Raw genomic sequence first — 20612 nt, 5'->3', positions numbered from 1 at the left:
GGCGTCAAGGAAATGCTGGATGTTGAAATGATACAGTTTGAATTTGTATGAAAGTCTTCACAGCAATCCCTCGGACAGGCAGTTGACGTGTCACCTTGTTGATCATACGCTGACATGATATCTTTTTCTTTTTGCTTCACAAGGTGAACAACACAGCGCTGGCCCAGGTCATCGTCTTGCCCAACCCGGGAAGCGCACAGTTCGATTCAGTCATGACTAAAGTCATGAACTGCCATCTCTGTTTTGGTAAGAGCCTCAAAGTCGGGACATTTTTTTCATCAGAATAAATAGTATCCCACCGTATTGTACTCAAATAAAATACAGCATATATCCATGAGATGGTCATAACTCCCCAGTCAGATGCAGTAATATGAGTTGTTTTTCGCAGAGGATGAGCCATATATGCATGTGAATATTGTTCTATTGTCTGTTACATGTGTTGCTGCACAATTGGTGTTCAAATAACTGTCCCTTATATGGTTATAGCTACTACAACACGGATGCTAGTTTGGTAAGCCTCCTACGTAAGCCGATATAAAGAAGGGGCCTTGCTCTTTTGCAGACATCTGCGCCCCAGACCAAATGTGCGACTACATCCCGCCGTCGGCCGGTCGGGACAGAAGGTCTTTCACCACCGACGTGGACATCGACATGGGCTTTGTGGTGGACAGCTCGGAAAGCACGTACCCCGTCGTCTTCACCGAGATCAAACGCTACATCGCGCACATGGTGGAGCACCTGCAGGTGTCCTCCAGCCCCGAGACGTCCGCCCACCACGCCAGAGTGGCCGTCCTCCAGCAAGCGCCCTACCAATTCCTCCACAACCAAACCAAGTCTCCCGTCCGCGTGGACATCGGCCTGACCGAGCACCAGTCGGCGCAGGGCATCGTCAATTTCCTGCTGGACAAGACGCCGCAGCTGGAAGGCGGACGCTCCCTGGCGGCCGCCATGGAGTGGACGGTGGAGCAGGTGTTTGAGAAAGCGCCGCTGCAACGCCCGCGCAAGGTGTTGACGCTCTTCGTGACGGGCGGCGTGGAGGAGGACGAGGAGCGGCTGGTGCGCGTCGCCACCGACATCAAGTGCAGAGGCTACTTTGTGGTCATCTTCGGCGTCGGCGAGAACCTGAGCGCCGCCGACGCTCGCGTCCTGGCCCGCATGGCCAGCGAGCCCTCCGACGTCTTCTTCAAGAGGCTGGACGCCATCTCGCAGTTTTACGACAAGCACCTGCTCACCTTTGGACAGATGCTGCCCAAGTACATCAGCAGTAAGTTTTTATTCGCTGCAATCGAACATTTGTGCATTTTTATTGGGACGTTTCGTTGGATATTTTCCATTTTTCGGATGATTATTTAATAACGCCGTTGTTTCTGTCGTCATATTTTTCAGTGTCTCTGGTATTTTCTTTCTAATTGTGTTTGTCTTCCTTTGCAGTTGAAAACGCTTTCTTCATGTCCCCCGAAGTGTCCAAACACTGCAAGTGGTTCCAGAGCGACCAGCCCTTAAAAAACCCTTTCACCACTTTGGCGCGCCAACCCCAGTGAGTTCTTGTTTTGTTGCTTCTCTCGCTTTTTTTTTTTTTTTTTTTTGCATGATCAGCAAAATGATCATCTTCCTCACTTTTCCACGTGATCCTCTCCTTCACAGGAGCCAGACAAAGCATCACGAAAACCAGCAAGAAACTCATCCAGTAAAGCACAAAGGTAAGCTCCATTTTTTGCAAACACAAAAAAAACGATTTTTATTGTCAGCGGTACCGTCCGTCTTCCACCGCTCAAATCCTGCTCGCCTGCCCCGTTTTGCGCTCAGCGGTGGACGCGGAGGAGCTTCACGTGTCCAACGTGACCCGCAGCGGCTTCAAGTTGCGTTGGAGCAACCCGGACCCCAAGAATTTCGTCTACTTCCAAGTGACGGTGACGCGACTGCGCGACCACGCCTTGGCCGTCAAGACCAACGTGTCGGCGTCCGAGCTTTCCTTGGACAAGCTGGAAAGCGGGCAGACGTACCACGCCGTGGTGACGGGCCACGGCGTCGACGGCCACGTGCTCGCCACCCACAAAGGCGTCGTCACCACCAGTCAGTCGGCAAAATTTGCGCATCCCCCGACTTATTGTTCCCTCGCGCATGTTTGAATGAGGCTCTGGCAGCAGAGGATGAACCTTGTCGCTTGTGTCACGGACAGAGGCAGCGGCGCAGCGGCCACTCATCAACAGCCGGGTCATCACCGCCGCGGTCAACAGGCCACTGGACAAACCGGACACGGGTAAGCGGGCCTAACCTTGGGATACGCCATCGCTTTGCTCCGTTCAGAAAGGGTTCCATTTCAAGAACGGAAATTTCATGACAACGTCTTGTATCCCGGAAATATTGATTGATTGATTGACTGATTTTGAACAAATACACTTGAAAATATCGGTCCAAAATACTTACGCTTAATAGTTACAAAAATAAGGACACATGATCAAAAACAATCTTGGCGGAAAATACAGTTAAGAAATAATATTAACAATGACAAGAAAAATCGACAATCGACAAAAAAGTGGGAGAAAAACACACTTTGTTCCAATGTGTGTGCCGTAGTCACAGTGCTGGAGCCTGAGCCTAAGCAGCAGCAAGTGGACACAGCGGAGCTCCACCTGGCTCCAGGTTAGATCCCCAAACTTTCTCTTGCTTGACGTGAACCCTCTCATAATCACGCCTTCCGATTTCAAATATATATATATATATTTTTTTTTTTTTAACGGAAATGACTGACAATAACTGTATTTGGTTTATCAACAGCGGCCTCCACAGCCGTGGATATTTGCCAGCTGCCCAAGGAGGAGGGCACGTGCGCCAAGTTCGTCCTCAAGTGGCACTACGATGCCCCCAGCAAGACCTGCGCGCGCTTCTGGTACGGAGGCTGCGGCGGGAACCAGAATCGCTTCGACACGCATGAACAGTGCGCCAAGGCTTGTGGGAAACCAGGTAGGAGGACGACGCACACGCGCACGCCACAACCTTGGGAATAAAGTTGGGCTTGGTAATCGAGCGGTCTTGTTCTGTGCCATCTCCGTGACCTTGTCCATTTGTCCGCAGCGCCCATCAAGCAAGGGGTGATGGCTTCGCTAAGCACATAGGGGACGGATCGCACCCGTGGCCAGCCTTTACCCGTGTTTTGAGGAGAACAATCCACACTGGTCATACTGTACGAATGGAGGCTGCACTGGATTCCACACCAATGGACTTGACCCCGCCCCAATATCTTCAGCCGATCATGTCAATTTTTGGTTTTTTTTTTAATTTCCCCCATCACAAATGAAAAGTAACAGCAATTGCCGCATGAATTGATTTTTTTGTCTTTTTTTTTTTTTTTTTTTTTATAAATCTACTGGTGCTACTCAAGGTGTTTGTTTTGCAGATGGTTATAATGTGCATTTTGTTTTGTACAGTCAAGTTGTCAGATCGTTCGTCGTGCGGCAAAGTATGTTTCATACATTCAGGACTTGCATGACTCACTTTCACCAAGCTTCTTTTGTTGGGTTGCACACTCCACGTTCACCAATTGGCTTTTGGCTTGTCATTTTGATGTCCGTGTAATCGTTTTTGTGGGTTGTTCTTTTTGTTTTTTGTAGCCACGGAATCCGCACACAAAAAGTCAACACGAGTCTTGTATTAAATTGCTCGCAAAGCGCTCGAATGCAAAGCCATGAAGTGCACTTCTTGATCCACTGCCTCAAACATACCAAAGCAATCTCAAGATAGAATGTATTTGTTGAGCTGTCTTTGTTTTTGGTTCATTTACTGAAGCTTGTGTTTCATCGGACTAAAGAACACAAAATAAAACAGACTTTCTAATAAACATTCACCTTCTGTTTTTTTTCGCCCCGGTGGGAAGATATCAATGGGCCCTGCTCTTCGGGAGACACCGATTTTTATGCCCACAAACTTTCTCTTCTTCACTCGATCAACATAAGCAACGTCACCAAAGTGAACTCGTTTGGCAAAATGCAGCAGAGTGACATCATCGTCGTCGCGTCTTCTGTTCCTCTCGCTGTCATTTGACGCTCGGCCGTCGAGGAGGACTTTGCGTCGGTGGGCGAGACTCGAAAGGAGCCCGTCGTGTTGACGGGTGAGCTTGTTTGTCTGGTTTGCCGCAGCTGCACAAATGCACCGCGTGACGTTTGGTCAGTGCACTTGGTTGACAACTTGTCGCGTTCCATCGTCGCATTCTCCAACATTGCCCAAAATAGAAGACAAACTCAACAAAATATGTACCGTGTCTCCAAAAGGAAAGAATCAAGGAATAACCCAAGAGTAGTTTGAATTGGAATAGTGAGTGTTGGTCAACTTTCATATCCAAACGATGCATCCATCTTCTTCCGCTTATCAGGTTCCGGTAGCGGGGAAGCATCTTGAGCATGGAAGCCCAGACTTTCCTCTCCCGAGCCACTTGGTCCAAGTCTTCACAGCCCTTTGGGAAATTGAACAACACATTTTGCCCACGGTGGCCACCTGGCATCTGGTCTCGGATTTGGAGGTGGTGGTTCTCATCCCAGCCGCGTCTCACGACACCATGTGGAGCTTCCCTCCAACTTGGAGCTTCGATAGTTGAGCGTTCCGCACCAACTCGGGCTGGTGCTGTCCTTGTCGCGTGAACGGTTTTGAGCGGTGAAATGTCTTCTACCTTTTTGTAGTACTTTTATCTGGACAAAGTCCCGACCCCCACGAATCCAACACAGGGTATTTTTTTTTTTTTTTTTTTTTTTTTTTTTTTTAAATTGGATGATCCATGAGAGTCCTCAGCCTAAAATGTGGTATGTCATCACACTTCTAAAAAGTCAAGCCAACTAAATTTTTCCAGCCAAGTGAGTAGCGGATGTCTTTTTTTTTTTAACGAAGCGTTTTTTCCAGATGTTACATCTGTAGGGATGCTGAAATACTAGCGCAATAAACTCCTCGTTTCCTGTATTATTCCCCATTCAGTTAACATCTCAACTCTGGCTCGAAAGTAAGAAAGGAAAAATCACTTTGAAAAGGAGACTCACACTCAATGTCCTGTGATGTGCTTACCGTGAAAGACGAAGGTGTTTATGACTCGGGGCTGCTTTGCTACTCCCGGCACAGGGTGTCTTGAATCGGCGAAAGGTACCATGAAATCTCAAGAGAGCAAAGCGTGCTGCCCGGTGTCAGAAAGTTTGGTCCGAGTTGTAAGCCACACACAGCCGGTCCCTGTGGAAGAAAAAAAACCCAGACACTTTAATAAGTGTCTTGGATGGATATCGCTGACACGGGCTTGAATTTTACTCAGCATGAGACCAGAAAGAACATTGGGAGTATCGAGCATGACGAAAAAGCATCAAAAAAATGGTGCCATTGTGGACAATTTCAAGGTGATTCCAATGAGGATGTCGTGGTGGTGGTTGACTTCTCTGGTGATTAGCAATGAGCGCTTGTGGTCCTTCAGTGGGTTTTATTTCTCGCTCTGTAGCCCAAACCAAAGTGCTAATGCAGCACACGTGCAGCCCTCCTCACGATGACTAACGCTGCTGGCATTGCGTCTTTCCAAGAAGAGCCGTAAAAGTCGAGGGGGCTCCAAATGACTTTCACATTTGAGCGGCAGTAAGCTGGTCAATTCACTCCAGCGATTTCCAAAGCTCCAGCAGAGGCGACCAGTGTTAACCGAACAAACGGACACCCCCGCCCGCTCCCCCGACACACACACACACTTATTTAGTCAAGTGCATGCATTTGGAGTCTGGTGAAAGTGACTCACAAGCGTTTGGAAAGTTCAGAGGAATTTTTTTTTTTTTTTAATCGGCCCAGTCAGCAATTTCAGTGATCAATCAAAAAGAGGAATGGCTATCACAAAAGGATGCACGGACAATTTTCAGGCACCCTGGCATGAAATTGAACAGGAAGTCCCACGTTTTGCTTTGAAGCGGCCAGTTTGGGTGAATTCCAGAGCTCCCCCAAGGGAACTCCGGGATTAGGTTCTACTTTGTCAAAGTTTGCTAACTTGAACGAGCAGTCTCGCTGTTGACTCAGCAGGTTGGCAGACATTCATCGGGATCGGTTTCCTGACTTCAAATATTCACGGGTCACGCGGCGGAGGAGATGATGTGATCGTATTGATTTAGTGACTGGAGTGGACGGATTCTGATGATTTAGTTGCATGGGTTCACCGGCTCCAATTGGCGGCCGACAACGTTTGACTCATTTCACCGAGCGACTGGAAGGTAACGGCTCTGCAATGTCGCCTCCCACCCACCACTTTTCTGTGGCTCCTACCGGACCCTCGCAGCCCCCCTTCCCCTTCTCTGACGGACTCCCCTGCCTGCCTTCTTCTGCTGCTCCATCTTTTTCTCATCTCCGCTCTCGTCCGAGTCTCCCACGTCCTCCTCGGTCTCATGCTTATGACTCATCTTGTTTGCCACATGGAAACATTTTCACTGTGTGGATGTGGGACCCACACATTAAACAACTCCCAATCAGACGAGCGGAAACACACGCCGACCGATGAGCGGGATCTTTTTCGGCATGTTTAAAAATCAATGTTTTCTAAATCTTTTTCTGGAGCTGTACATTCTTTTAGTCATTTTAGCAAGCTACTGTTTAGTTCTTTACTTTAAATTTCTTTCACTCTTGTTTGTAAATGCTGTGCTTCTTAATGATGTGAAGCGCAGTGCCTGCAATGCGCTTTCTAAATAAACCTGCCTTGCCATGCAGTACTGTCACAAGTGTTGTTTTAATGTTTGAATGTATTTATTTCTAAAATTTGTGTGGGGTTTTTTTTCCCTTTCATTGTAGCTTTCGAAATATATACCCGCGTTCCTCATGCAGCGACTTTTGGTGCAAGTCTCCCGGGACGACACGGCGCCGATAATTGCACAAGAGCGCCCTCTACCGTTTCCCATTTGACACACAAGAGTGTGGACTCCGGGCCACGCTATCAAGTGGAGGTCGTCTTTTTTTATTAAATAAGTGAGGTCACCACTGGGTCATTTTCAGACTTGTGGGCACAGACCAAAGGCCTAACAATTTACTGCATTCATTTGTTTATTCATGTTTATATTTATTGAGAGCATTTTTTATTCTCTCGAACCCTGACCTCAATTCCAGCAACAGTTTTTTGGTGTAGCGTCATTGTAGCCATTTCCGAAGCCCGGTTTTGCCACTCACGCCGACCAACCTTCCCTCCCACTGCGAGGAAGTTCAAGGAAGTTATCGTGGACGCAGCAAGAGGCATGTCTTCATTTCAAAACAAACATTCCCAACATTGCCTCGATGGATTTTAATCATCATCATAACGTGTCAATTTGTTTGGGTGAATCGGGTTACTCAGTGGCGATATAAACAGCTCCCGCCAGCCGGACCCCAAGTCGGCTTGTCTTTCAGACGACCTCGCCGATTGCACCCTCGCATTAAAACGCTTTAAAATGTCCCCAAAGTAACTTTGGCGTCACACGTGGACGCTTGGCGTGGTGGTCGATCGCCAACAATCTTTCAATTTGCACCAAAACACGTCGAATGCGTTTAACGCGCGTACCTCTGTGGCTGCAAGCGGCTGTGCCTCTTCCTTCAGCCCCAAAACACGACATGAGTGACGCAGTGAGTTTGATGTCACTTCAACAAACGGTCAACGGCAAGGCACCGCGTGACGTTTCATTTTGATGTCGCCACGTTTGACGGTTGGCACGTGGTTGCCCAATGGTCAACAATCTCGATAGCTTTCCGGAGCGTCATCCACTTCAATTCAATTCAACGGGTGACAGGTGCGCATTAGGTCGCGTGGTACGTACCTGCACCATTTTACGACATTGGCTGGGCGTTCTTCCAGGTCCTCTTCGCACGTTGACCAAGTGGCTGCACGGTGCATTAACGTGTGCACAATGTGACTTGACTTCTAGATACCTATATTATGTGCTTTTTATGTTCCACAATCTGGATACTAAAAATGGCGAGTGAGTACGGAGCCCCAGACATGACATTTGGAGAAAAAAAAAATCTCTCTATATATTTTTTTTTGTTAGTTCGTGCCCACAAAGTGCTTCCTCGTGCGTACATAATAGTTACAGCGTGTGTACAAATACGTTTTTTAAATGTTGCTATGTCATGTCTGGGGATCCGTCGATGAGTTATTTTCAAATGTGTAAGCTTATGTTAAATTATTATTTTCATTTTATATTTGAGCATTATATACTTTTATGGTATAACTGCCTAAATTATATTCTGTTTAATAATTGTTGAAACATTCTTACGTTGCTTGCGTCTGATTGGCTGAAGAGAAACAGGAAGTGTTTTGTGACCGGAAAGAGGAGTGTTCGTTCGGGAGTTGCGGATGAAAAATTAAAGGCTGCTTTCAAATGATTCCATCTCTCCTTTTGCCCATTCTTTAGTTATAGCTATCCACTAAAAACCCACGAACCCCTCAACTTACAAATGTAAAACAAAAAATACTTCCAACTCGTGTTTTTTTTTAACCATTTTTGTTCTCTTATTTTGATATCTGGCTTCCCTTACAGGTTCAAAAAATACATGCAAAAAAACAGCCAGGTAAAAGTTCAGCTTCCTCAAATCATCCGGTCCGATATGTTTATCCGCTCATGGGCACGTGTTGCAAGAAAGCAAATTAAGTCCTGGCAGACATCTTCCAAGGCCGGCAGGGAGTCGGGTAACTTCTCACGCTCACACCGCCGCTGGCATGTGCACCGTCAAGAAGGCCCGTGGTGCTTGTTCAACACATGGCCGCGCAGGCATGGGCCAATACACACGAGTCCGTACATACGCACATAAACATACGACTATGTATAGATGAAAAGCACTTTCCAAATGTCAAAAGATACACTGGGAGAAAGGGCAGCACAAGTTCCGTGGGACATCAAAACACCCTCGTGCAAAGTTAGGAAGAAAAGTACCCCTGACAACAGTTTTGCCGAGCAAAAAAAAATATATATATATATATAGAGAGAGAGTTATATAACGATATACAGTATATTTCTGGGGAAACAGAGTTTTCTCAGAATTGCATCACCAAACTGTAAGCGCCATCACCACATTTTTAAAATGGTCAATTCACTGAGGAAAATGTGCACACTCAGGCTCGCAAGACTCCAGCTAAACACCACACAGCTGATAATGTAAAGTACTGTCGCAAGAGATGGAGCAAGGACACTGATGGTACGCATAAACAGAAATCATAATCACACCACAGCGTTTTGGGGTTTTTATCATAAGATGATGCACGCACGGTGGTGAGTCGACACAAATCTAAGAAGAAACGGTTGAGAGGGTTTATCAGTTCTCCAGGAAAGCCACGTAGTCGGTGAGTCTGGCCAACTGCTGCTCATTGGGAACCGACGAAACAGGGGGAGGATCTGCGCAGACAAAAAAAAAAAAAACGGTGATGGTGAGCTGAGGTGGGGGCGACGTCCATTGAGTCATCCGCCTTTTACATTTCTCCCGATTTTAACTCGCCACTACGGCCCGCCACGTGTTTCAACTCGGGTGTCAACATCCGCAAATGATCTCAACGGCACCCGTGTCTCGTTCACGCCGCGGAGGTGACTGGGTTGACTCGAAAGAGTAGCGGGGCGTCGCTTTAGGTTAACCCAAACAGACAGATTTTTTTTTTTCTCTCAAGCGATTTAGTTGATCGGTGGGGGAAGGAGCCTGTTGAACATGTGCGCAGCAGATGTTCCTCATTGGTTCACAGAAATGAAGACATGTGACAGTACGTCTTAAAAAAAAGAAAATTGTCTGGGAGAGGGCAAAGTGCAGCTTGGCCTTCCTTCCTTGCTCACGAGTGCTTTACATGTTCTTGTATCGCATCGGTAATTTGCTCACATTCCTGATCATTCACACTAATGTCTCAACTTTTGCCGTTTTCCCTCGCTTACTAGCACGACGCTTCTGGCCTCGGGAAAATAAAGCAGCGGAAGCTTGGCTGTGAAAATGTCAGCCCCGCTTAAAACTCCCAAGTGCGCCACCTACCTGGCTTTTTAGGCATCACCATCCTGGTGGCGGGGTCCGCCTGCCAGCCCTGGCTCACCACACCTTCAGTCGAGACAAAAAAAAAATGTTTTCGCAACTCCCCAAATGCATCATTCGTCTGGCGCGCGGCGCTCGTTGTCGCCGCTTACCTTTGACGGCCTCTTCCACCGAGTAGCCCACAAAGGCGGCGAAATCTTCAACGGTGATGGAAGTGTACGCCTGCGCCACGAGGCCGTGGGCCCTTTGTCGCGTGCTCTCTGCAAAGCAAAAGGAAGAGCGATGACCAAAGTGTCGGCCAACCCCATTCGTAAATTGTCGATCTGATGAAAAGGCAAAATGAAATTGTGACAGTGTAATTGTATTGGCGGCAAAACAAGTATGCACACCGATATTTCCATTCCATTGGAACATCTTTTAGACATCATGCCGTCTTTTAATATCTGTCACATGTCCCAACTTTTTTCATGGATAGCTTTTTTTTTTTAATTATTCCAGTGTCAGTGGCAGTGTTATGGCTCCACGGGTTTTTATGGATGGAGGCTGCCTGTAATTTTTCATTCGTGCAATTAGTGGCCACAGAGGAAAGAGGCCATTTTAAATGAGGACAAAATATGTGCTAGGTTGCAAAGAGGAAAAAAATATATATTATTGCAATTATTTTAATGAATGGAGGGGCCACAGCGCGTGGGCCACTTAGGGCTCGTGGGCCTCCATTTGAGCACCCCCGGGGGTAGAGCATCTCAAATGTCAAAGGTGCCCAGCGTTATCTTCCCAAACAACGTCAGGCTGGGGGGGGGGGAGAATAAGAGTGAAGTGCGAAGGGGGCCACGAGGCAAAATGCGCTCAGTGCCTCCGGCAGCTCTCACCCGAATGCCTCGGGGGGGTTGCGGCCCCGCGTTTTTGGTGTCCTAGCAACCTTGCTTATGTGTATCAACACCCCCACTTGTGTGAAGCGCGGCGGGCAGCAGCCGTGACAATAACATGGTCGGATGAGAAAAGACAGCTGGGAGGAGAAGTCCCAAGATTGGCCAAGACTGTTTTTCCCATCGTCCCGCCCAGCAAACTTCCCGTCCGCGCTCTCTCTCTCTCTCGCTCGCCGTTTTGCTGTCAACACTTGATGAGTTTTGATCATTTAGTCAATCCGGTTGTCCTGCTTATGTTATAATATCTCATCCGTGTTTCGCGTGCTTCTGTTGAAACGGAATATTAATCTCGTTTGAGTGGCTCCCGCTACGTTAACGGCTAACACAAATCCAATCCGACAGCAACGTGCAAGTCAGAACATCTTTGCTGTCATTACGACAGCAAAGATTTGTCTGATAAAATCATTTTAGGCCATAATGACGGTATAAAACTATCTAGTACTCTTCGGTGGGTGCTAACTTCACAACAAGGAGCAGTTTTGGCCCAGAGTAAAAGTGTTTCCAAAAAGGAGGCCAAGCGCTTGCTTCAAGTTGTTTATTGCCCCTTCCCGTTGAAGTTTCACGGAAAACTACACGTCAAGCAAAGAGAACCACGCACCGTGTCGCGAACACGACGACGACGCCGAAGGCCCCCGTTGGAGGAGCCGTGAAGCGCAACTGCAAGCCGAGTTCCTGACACCGGGGCGGTATATTTTGGCTCCGGACGACCTGGATAGTCTTGAGATTTCTTTGCACGCGGGCCAAGTTCAACACAGCATGTGACAGATAGCAAAGCGGCAGCCGGAAAATAAGTGAGCCGGCTGTCGCTAGGCCGTCCTTGACATTAGTACGTGTGGCACGGGCAAAAAAGAATCGGCATTTAAAGAACTTGAAAGTGACGAGAGTGGAATTTTGCTGAAATTAAGATGCGTATTGGCAAGCCACAACACTTTGGCGACAATGTTTTTGTGATGTACTTTCATTGACAGGTGGGTACCGACACTTGCGTGAACCAAGGAAAAGTTCAAAGTAAGGATTGCAGAGGACGTTTTATGATATGGTGTGTTTTTTTTTTAATGAAATATCTTTGGATCCATCCATTTTCCGATCCGCTTTATCCTCACAAGGGTCGCGGGGGTGCCGGAGCCTATGCCAGCCGTCTTCGGGCAGTAGGCGGGGGACACCCTGAACCGCTTGCCAACCAATCGCAGGGCACACAGAGCGGAACAACCATACGCGCTCACACTCACGCCTCGGGACAATTCAGAGTGTTCAATCACGTTTTTGGAATGTAGGAGGAAACCGGAGTACCCAGAGAAAACCCACGCAGGCCCCGGGAGAACATCCAAACACCACACAGGAAGGCCGGAGCTGGAACTGAACCCGGTACCTCTGTACTGTGAGGTCGCCGCGCTAACCACCGGGCCGCCATCTTTAGCTCCTTTTTTGTTTGTTTGTTTGTTTTTTAAACCAGGTCAATTCGACCAGCAACATGACCCGACGGGTTATTCATGAAAGCGCTCGCGACGCTGGAGCCATTTTGAAGCTGCACATTGGAAACGGATGAGAACGAGTGAGCAATCAAGCCAAGCGGGTCATCTCAAGGGGCTTTCTGTAACCCGGTCCTCAAGCAGACGTGTATTTTTATCGCGGCCTCCCGACCCCGCGGCGATGACTAGAGCGGCAACTGCGTCGGCCTTTCCGACGATCCAGAGTTGGGCTGAGAAAATTAAATTGAATTGAACACAACTTTATTGTCAAATGTGCTGTACGTATGTGTAACATACAGAAAAGATGTCCAAGTGGAAGAGCGGCGGTTTTATCGGGGAGGTGCGTGGAAGGGGTGGGGGGGCAACAGGACCCGGCCTGTCCTTCTCTGGCAGTCTATTCTAGGGCAGCGATCACTTCTCACCCTCTCACCTCTTAAAAATAGCCCCCCGATTTCACCGGCAAAGGCAAAGCAGGGGGCGCATGGCAATGCCTTTATTTTTAAATGCGGGCCGAGAGCGCGGCGGACGCGATCTGATGGAAACACTTCAAAAGAACAATGGACGCTTCTCGAACGGGCGACTCTTTGAGCCGACAATAAAGACGGTTCACAATTGAATGTCATGCAGCTTTATTTGGGGTTCCATTCAAGTCCAAGGAAGTCAACCAAGACAAAGTGAGAGATCGCTATAACCACCCGCTACGTTTGAAATAAAAGCAACACATCTTTGACGATCGCCATTCTAAACTTGACGCCAACATTCAAGTGATCCAGAAGTACAAAAGTATAAAAAGGAAAGTTACGTATTCACCAGTGATGTTAAATATTGCACTGAAAGTACTGGCGAGTGACGCTAGCCCACATCCCCGCAACACTCGGTATCGTGTCCCTGCCATACTCTCGTCAGAACACCTTCACAAGCGCATAAGTCCGGCAACACTTGATTTTCCATCATTCCTCTTCTTCCTCGTCCTCCTCATCATCTTCGTCGTCCGAGCCAAAGTCCATTTTCGCCAGCACCGCTTCGACGTGCTCGGTCGCCACCGCGAAATGATCCATCTTCTCGAAACCCGGCTCGGGCCGCTCTTCGCCCATGGAGCCCTTGGCCGCGTCTTTGGTCTGCGTGATGAGGCCCTTGGCCGCCACCAGAAACTCGGCGGCGCCGCTCTGCTCCAGCGCCCGGACGGCCGACTCGGTGAGGTCGGTGCTGGCTTGGAGTCGCTCGCCGTAGCGCTGGGACAGCGCCCGCAACTGGGCCACCTTCTCGTCTTGCTCTTTGCCGATCTGCTCCAGGAGGACGGTCTTGCGCTCCTCCAGGACGGCGTAGAGCAGGTCGAAGCGTTCGGAGAGGCCTTGCTTGGCGCGCTGGGCGTTTTCCTGCACGGCGCGGCAAGCGTCTTCCATCTGGATGAGCAGCGACTGCAGGCGCCCGTTGCTGGCCACCAGGCTGTCGATGGCGTTGCTCAGTTCGCCCTTCTGGATCTGGTAGACGCTCTCCAGAGGCGCCACCTCGCAGTCTTGATGCTGCCCAAACACTTTGCACATGGAGCACGTGGGGGTCTGGCAGGTTTTGCAGTAGATGTTGATTCTCTCGTCTTGGTGCTCCTGGCACTTGGGCTCTTTGGACTCTTTGGGCTTCAGGGAGGGTTCCGTGTTGCCGCCGCCGCTCACTTCCACCTGCTGCTTGTAGATGTCGATGATGTTCTCCACCAACAGGTTCCGCTGGAGCCCGTGGACGCCGTGGCGGTCCAGCACCACCTCGAACCTGCACGTGGGGCAGCGGAAGACGCCGCCGGAAAAGCGGTAGGGGTTGCGCGAGTCGTAGAGGTCGCTGGCGCAGCTGCGGCACAGGTTGTGCTGGCACGGCAGGATGACCACCGGCTTGGTGAACATGTCCAGACAGATGGGGCAGCTCAGCTGCTTCTCCAGGCTGTCCATTGGGCTCGGCGGGCGAACCAAGGATCCGGTCCTCTGGACGTCCATGGAAAAGAAAATGTCCGGCTTCTTTTTGAAATGAATGACAGCGGACGCTCCCTTCGCCTGGCGGTGCGCTTGCTCACTTATAGATCTACTCTGGCCGGTGAACCGGCGGCGCCGTCCTTTATACCGCCTCCCTTCCAGCTGGTGACACTTGATCCGACCAACCAAAGCGCACATTCCTGCCTGCTTGCTGGCCGGCCCGTCGAACTTTTCACAGAAATGACCCACCCCCGCCTCCCCATTGCAGCAAGTGTCACATGTCCCAGTTGGCTGTGCGCGGCATCCAAAGTGAGAGGTGGACATGGTGGACGAACAGAGAAATAAACAGGGTGCATGTGACTGGACGCAAAACAAGCAAGTGTACATCGTGTGAAGCAGATGCTGTCATACGTCCGTCGGCTTGTTTGTTTGTGCGTCTCTATGTTAACCCGAGACAAACAATTTCGCAACAAAACTTATTTTGCTTCTCGATCTAAGATGACCGATTCAAAATATATTTTTCGTGAAAAGAATATCGGCGCACACCGAGGGACGCGGTCCACCGTGACTGCAATGGACCATTGTGGACAAAATTACAGTAAGAGACTCTCCGTCGCAAACCAAGTGACTGAGCATGAAACATCGACCGACTAGCTGCAATGAAAAAACTGCGGCTCTTTGTTGGGTGACGACACATTGTCAAGAAAGAAGCAAATTGTTACAAAGACAGGAAACAATAAACAATAAAGCGGTGCCATTCAATTTCGGTGACAGAGGCTCTCCACGCTTGACTTTTCACCACAGGTACATATCAAATTATGAACACAGTTGAGTATTACTGTAAAACACAATATACGTCGCAGTTGCTGAACCCTGTACACCCCATGACACTTTAGTCCTTTTTTTTTTTTTTTTTTTAGTTTAGTCAATATGCAGCATCATAAAATTGAATTCAAAGCTAACGTTTGTGTCACTTTTGTTGTATTGTGTGTCAAATGGATCTATTCTAAAGCACTAAAATCTGTTGCTGTTTTATTGTTTAACGTGCATCGGTCCACCCTCTACCATGAGCATTGAAAGAAACAAGCATAGCTGAAGCCTTCAGCCAGCTTTGTCGACTCGTCATTGCAGAGTGAAACCTTTTGCCTCACATCTGTCAAGGTGTCCACCGGCAATTATCTTCCTGCGAGTTCCACAAACTGTCTTGTGACAAAGCGTACGTCAGCTTCCGCACACTGGCACATCAACACGAGGCGGCCCCCGTAAACATGACGGAGATGCTATTATTAAAACGCTTGCACAAGTGAACGTCACATGATGCAAATGTTCCAAAGTATAGATAAAAAAAACATGTGAATGCGAAATACATGATAAGATAAAGCTTTACGGTTTGTGAAATGAAACTGGAGGTGGTGCTGAAAGCTGGATTTAAAAAAAAAAAATGTTTTCTCTTATTTCCCATGGCTCCCTAACTGTCTTGAAGCAGTGTTCAATTGGCGCCCCCTGCTGGCGAATACAATCAACGCATGCCGAATGCACAAAACATTTCTAAAAGCAATGAAGTCCATCAGTTTTAATATGAAATATACTGTCTAATGTATTCAATTAAACAGGGTTGAACAGGGCGCTATGATGGATTCGGCTGTTGCGTCACCAGGAAGCATTGAAGGCTGAAGCAACAGCCAAAACTGTCAGCAAGAGTTTTTCTCTTCACCCCCCCGCAAAAACAAAAAAAAAGACCTTTGTCCAGAAAAAGAAACCTTAAACCTAAGGAGTTTCCTCTTTTTATTTTAGTCAAATACAACGTCCCAACTCCATTGCAATTGGGTTTGTAAAACATTAAAAAGGCGTGCATGTGTATTGTGATACGGACACATTGTCCCATTGCCAACGACGCAAGACATACCTTGAAGGGCCTCCATTACTGGGAGAATGTTTTCCGACCACTGATAAGATGCAATAGATGTGTAGATCCCGGGGAAATCCCGTTGCCAAATGTGCTGGCCAACTGTCCAGATTGCTGCTAATTCAGGATTTGCCTGAGTATGATTAAGAAAAAGCAACTTTGAATGTCGTAACCATTGGGAGTTCACCCACAAGCATAAAGCACGACCTGGTTTAGAGAGCTAATGTAAAAGACAAATGTAGAATAGGAACATGCAATGTAATAAATTAGCATCATTAAAAATATAAAATAAGATACATTTTAGCCACGAGAAACGGTCTGAAATAAACTTTCTTTGTTTACACTGGTGAAATTGATGGAGAGACGGATCTTACCGCTTTTATTGCCTGGGGAATCCGCTTCCAAAGGTACCTGGCATTATTCCTGTACAACGCACAAGGACACGTCAATAAACAAACGTACTGCATCGTTTTTTTATATGATACACGCAACTTACATGTCATTATGTAGTAAATAGAGTGCCAGAAGTTGAGCATAAACTTGAGGGGTCGTAATGCCTCCTGGTGCCTGTTGGAACAAAACAACAATATAGAAGTAAAGTAACTATGACAGCGACTTTAAGATTGATCCGCCCACCACAACTATGCCACCCGTCAACGCGTTGCTGAACTCCTGCTCAACCAACATACAAGATGTAACAAGGGCAAAAGCAACGATATATTCCGTTAAACGCTGAAAGTGTGTCGATACAGTATTGTTAATCCGTTAGTCGGGTGCCATTAGCTTTATTACGTTAGCACCAGATCGGGTCAGATGCTGTTCCAAGCTCAAGTATCAGGAACATCACGCACATCACTGAAAAGACTCGAACATTTCTCGTGACATACCTCGAGCTCTTGAGCTTCACACTGCTCTAATAATTTGTCATAGTTTTCTTCCATGATCACCGCAGCAGGCATGATGAGGAAGATTAACCCTCTTCCGATTCTTGTTTTCGCTGAGCAACTTCACTTTGCTTCCTGAAGCGAGCGAGGTGACCCGGAAGTACTTGACGGAGAGCTCGTAGGAATTGTAAAAGTGTTTGGTGCTTGGATACCACAACCTCGTCAAAGCTTTCCCTTTATGAAACGAAAAGAGACAAATAAATACCCACAATCACTGATGGTGGCAGTAGGCCACCGATTAATTTTACAGATTACGCTCAACACTCGATTGTTTCACGCAAGAGACTGAAATCATCATCATCCATATCATCATCATACTACTACTACTACTACTACTACTAGTAGTAGTAGTAGTAGTAGTAGTAGTACCTGTAGTACTAAGACAAATATTGTTAATAACAATGATACTATTGCTATAACAATAATAATGATAAATTTCATTTTAATAAAAAAATAGTAGTATATATAAACAAACATGGATCAAGAATAATGAACAGTATCAATATGAACAAAAGAGTCCGATGAAACGGTGCTTTGTTCTTTTGGCCACAAGAGGGCAGTGTATACAATTTATCAATATGACGTACTTCCATATTTCTCAAACGATTCCAAATCCAAATGGGTCTGCTTATTGAGGACATCTTGGAAACAATGTCCACATTCCCCAAATTAAGACGATGTTCATCATTCTACATTTTCCACAAGAACATTCCCAATAATATGCAGACATGTGACAAATCCTTCTACATTCCTGAACCGCTTCAAACTATGGCAAATTCAAACCGTGCTGCTCATTCGGGACATCTGGGCAACTATTTTACCCATTGGCTACATTTTCAGAATGCCACAACTTTCAACCACATTCTCAAATTCATTTTGCGTATTTATCCTCGCTCCTCAAATTTTGACTGCTTCAAAACATTGCAACTTGAAAATGCTGGAATGGTTTCACAGACAGATAACATGCAAACAAAACACATTCCCCAAATTCCAACAAGTTAAAAAAATACAAAATCCTGAAGAATACGAAACACTGAAGAATTGTGACTTTGGGGTGAATCCATCCAGATTTCATTCCATTCCAAATGGTTCAAATTAAAAAATATGTTCATCTTATTCTTGGAAACAATGGTTTACATATCCCGTTACCTCCAAATTCCACATTTTAACATAGCGAAATTGCCAAATTACACATTTCACAACTGTTTCCACACCATTCCAATTTAAACTGTTCAGATCATTCAGGACTTCCTGGGAATTATTTACCACAATGATGCTTATTGCACAGGCAAACATTTGACAAATGTGCCTCCTCCTACCGCATATCTTAACCAAATTAACATTTCAATGAATTCTACACCCTTTCAGTTCAATTTCAGCTTTTGAGCACTGACATGCGATTTGTACAAAAATAACAATCTGGAGTTGTTCCAAATTGTTGGACCCAACTGTATCGATCCATTCATCTGGCAAACCTAATTACCCTTGGGAGCAGCAACAACTGTGTGAGCTTTGCGTAATGAGCTGCATATGATGTATCGATCCCAAACACCTGTTAAAATGTTGACCATCTAGTTTCTTGGAAACCAGGGCAAACGTTTTCAAATGAAAAGCAGATGCACAATGACCTTTTCATGTTTATTCGCTGCCATACACGTGCCAAGGCCGTGACCCTGTGATGTTCCAAATGTGCGGAACCAAAAAAGTCAGGTGTGCGGTGTTTTGGTCACTCGGGTGCTGGCTGATCATCTTCCTCCCCCACCAAGTACTTAATCCTTCTTTACATTGGGCTTAAGGGTGCGTCAATGTGTTTTTGACAGCGACACAATGCAAGTCATGATAATTGCTGACACGCTGAGCGCTAATAGCTTGCTTGGTCATGTGGTGGGCCCAGTTTGACCAGTCCTTTACTCAAATATTCTGCTCAGTCTCGAGCAGGGCTGGACAAACAACAAAGTAAGCAATTTCATTATTGACAGGCCTGTAAGGGCAGTTGCATTCATTTTGTTGTTTCCCCCTTCATGAAATTGGTGGGTTAGAAGGGAAAAATACACGGCACATTTTTTAATTCATTGTGCTTTACTAAATAGTTGGCTAATTGATTTTCATAAGTTATATAATCAAATAAAATAAGACTAAGTAGGAGAGAAAACGGATGGATGGTTTTAGCATGAACAGTTTTGATCCAATAATGAGTTAATTCATATGAATTTAATTTTACATCTTTTAAATAAAGAAAAAAAACCAAATAATTTTAGGTAGCCATAAGAAATAAATAAAACATTGTATGGAAAAAGAGAAAAAAAGCATGTAAAAATGTACATTTTAAAATCCAAAAACAGATTAAAAAAAACCTACAAAGTTTTAAACGATTACAGAGAGCCATAATAATTAAATACAAAATTAGGAAATTAAAACTGAAAATGGGAAATAATGAGCGGCCCGGTAGTCCAGGGGTTAGCACGTCGGCTTCACAGTGCAGAGGTACCGGGTTCGATTCCAGCTCCGGCCTCCCTGTGTGGAGTTTGCATGTTCTCCCCGGGCCTGCGTGGGTTTTCTCCGGGTGCTCCGGTTTCCTCCTACATTCCAAAAACATGCATGGCAGGCTGATTGGATGCTCTAAATTGTCCCTTGGTGTGAGTGTGGGCGTGGATGGTTGTTCGTCTCTGTGTGCCCTGCGATTGGCTGGCAACTGATTCAGGGTGTCCCCCGCCTATTGCCCGGAGACGGCTGGGATAGGCTCCAGCACCCCCCGCGACCCTGGTGAGGATCAAGCGGTTCGGAAAATGGATGGATGGATATATTAATCATATCATTTTTTTAATTTTTATGTCGATTCCCCGATAAAACTGTTGATTTATTTTCCTCTGGAGATAAATAGTTTCCAGAAAGACTGCATATTGTTGTGCAAATGGAAACTCCTCAGAGATTTGACTTTTTCCCCCTCGGTGGATCAAGTATCAAGTACAAGTTTATTGTTATAGATTGCCTAATAGTAACCCTTCAGTGGCAGTGCCCTATCTTTGAACGGACAAGGTGGTAAAAGCGAATACGCCTTTTGATAACCTTTTGACTCCCCCATCATGAATATGTCATTAATCGCCTTAGATAACACAATAATAAAAATACCAGTCAAATATGAGTCAACTCAGTTGCATTTTTTTTCGTTCCCCCATGCCTGAAAACAAACAACAAGAGCCTGCCCTACCAAAAGTGAAGTTACAGCCTCCTGGAAAGTTAGGGAGAAAAAAAACAACTAAATTATTCAGGCGTGTCTTATTTCAATAGAAAAAAAGGAGAGGAAGAATAAACTCGGTTATTCACTCCAGGAGTCGAGCAGCGTCAAGACAGCATCACATGACTCGAGAGAGGGTCACGTGACAGCGGTCAAGAAGGGGCGGAGTCAGGCAAGGTGGGTGGAGAAGACTTAAATCCGAGCTGGA

The 20612-nt window shown here is 46.6% G+C and overlaps 4 protein-coding genes across 4 annotated transcripts in view; 1 reads left to right on the top strand and 3 right to left on the bottom strand.

Moving 5' to 3' along the window:
- col6a3 (collagen, type VI, alpha 3) overlaps positions 1-3838 on the top strand; it is a 55860-nt gene extending 52022 nt beyond the window's left edge. The window contains exons 57-65 of the mRNA XM_086124005.1: positions 144-246; positions 563-1264; positions 1432-1537; positions 1645-1700; positions 1807-2073; positions 2180-2260; positions 2578-2643; positions 2779-2964; positions 3076-3838. Of these exons, the coding sequence (XP_085980131.1) occupies positions 144-246; positions 563-1264; positions 1432-1537; positions 1645-1700; positions 1807-2073; positions 2180-2260; positions 2578-2643; positions 2779-2964; positions 3076-3116 (1608 nt within the window). The 3' untranslated portion in view covers positions 3117-3838. The remainder of the gene's footprint in view (positions 1-143; positions 247-562; positions 1265-1431; positions 1538-1644; positions 1701-1806; positions 2074-2179; positions 2261-2577; positions 2644-2778; positions 2965-3075) is intronic.
- The window catches only part of mlphb (melanophilin b), a 90048-nt gene extending 82129 nt beyond the window's left edge, over positions 1-7919 (bottom strand). The window contains exons 1-2 of the mRNA XM_086123997.1: positions 7779-7919; positions 5050-5208 (exon numbers count right to left, since the gene is read on the bottom strand). The gene's annotated coding sequence lies outside the window, so the exon portion shown is untranslated. The remainder of the gene's footprint in view (positions 1-5049; positions 5209-7778) is intronic.
- Positions 7920-9188: 1269 nt separating this feature from the next.
- On the bottom strand, positions 9189-17261 carry cops8 (COP9 signalosome subunit 8). The gene is made up of 7 exons (XM_086124558.1): positions 17113-17261; positions 16722-16792; positions 16600-16648; positions 16226-16358; positions 10119-10226; positions 9970-10032; positions 9189-9353 (listed from the first exon to the last, which is right to left on the bottom strand). The coding sequence occupies exons 1-7, from the start codon at positions 17182-17184 to the stop codon at positions 9274-9276; spliced, it is 576 nt and encodes a 191-aa protein (XP_085980684.1). The 5' UTR covers positions 17185-17261; the 3' UTR covers positions 9189-9273.
- trim63b (tripartite motif containing 63b) lies at positions 12974-14546 on the bottom strand. Its single transcript, XM_086124532.1, has one exon. It carries the CDS (start codon positions 14515-14517, stop codon positions 13312-13314), a length of 1206 nt encoding a protein of 401 aa, XP_085980658.1. The 5' UTR covers positions 14518-14546; the 3' UTR covers positions 12974-13311.
- Positions 17262-20612: the final 3351 nt, after the last annotated feature.

This window comes from Hippocampus guttulatus, chromosome 11, assembly GCF_054856545.1.
Source record: "Hippocampus guttulatus isolate MCC_2025c chromosome 11, RoL_Hgut_1.0, whole genome shotgun sequence".
In the NCBI taxonomy this organism is placed as follows: Eukaryota; Metazoa; Chordata; class Actinopteri; order Syngnathiformes; family Syngnathidae; genus Hippocampus; species Hippocampus guttulatus.
This window is presented reverse-complemented; position numbering and strand designations above follow the sequence as displayed.

What these genes read in the sequence shown, in the direction of transcription:
- trim63b (XM_086124532.1), bottom strand. Translation starts at nt 14,517, where the DNA reads ATGTGCGCTTTGGTTGGTCGGATCAAGTGTCACCAGCTGGAAGGGAGG.
- cops8 (XM_086124558.1), bottom strand. Translation starts at nt 17,184, where the DNA reads ATGCCTGCTGCGGTGATCATGGAAGAAAACTATGACAAATTATTAGAG. An exon ending in TATTTACTACATAATGACAT is followed by an intron (nt 16,649 to 16,721) that starts GTAAGTTGCGTG and finishes TGCGTTGTACAG; the next exon opens with GAATAATGCCAGGTACCTTT. An exon ending in AGTAATGGAGGCCCTTCAAG is followed by an intron (nt 10,227 to 16,225) that starts GTATGTCTTGCG and finishes TTTGCTTTGCAG; the next exon opens with AGAGCACGCGACAAAGGGCC.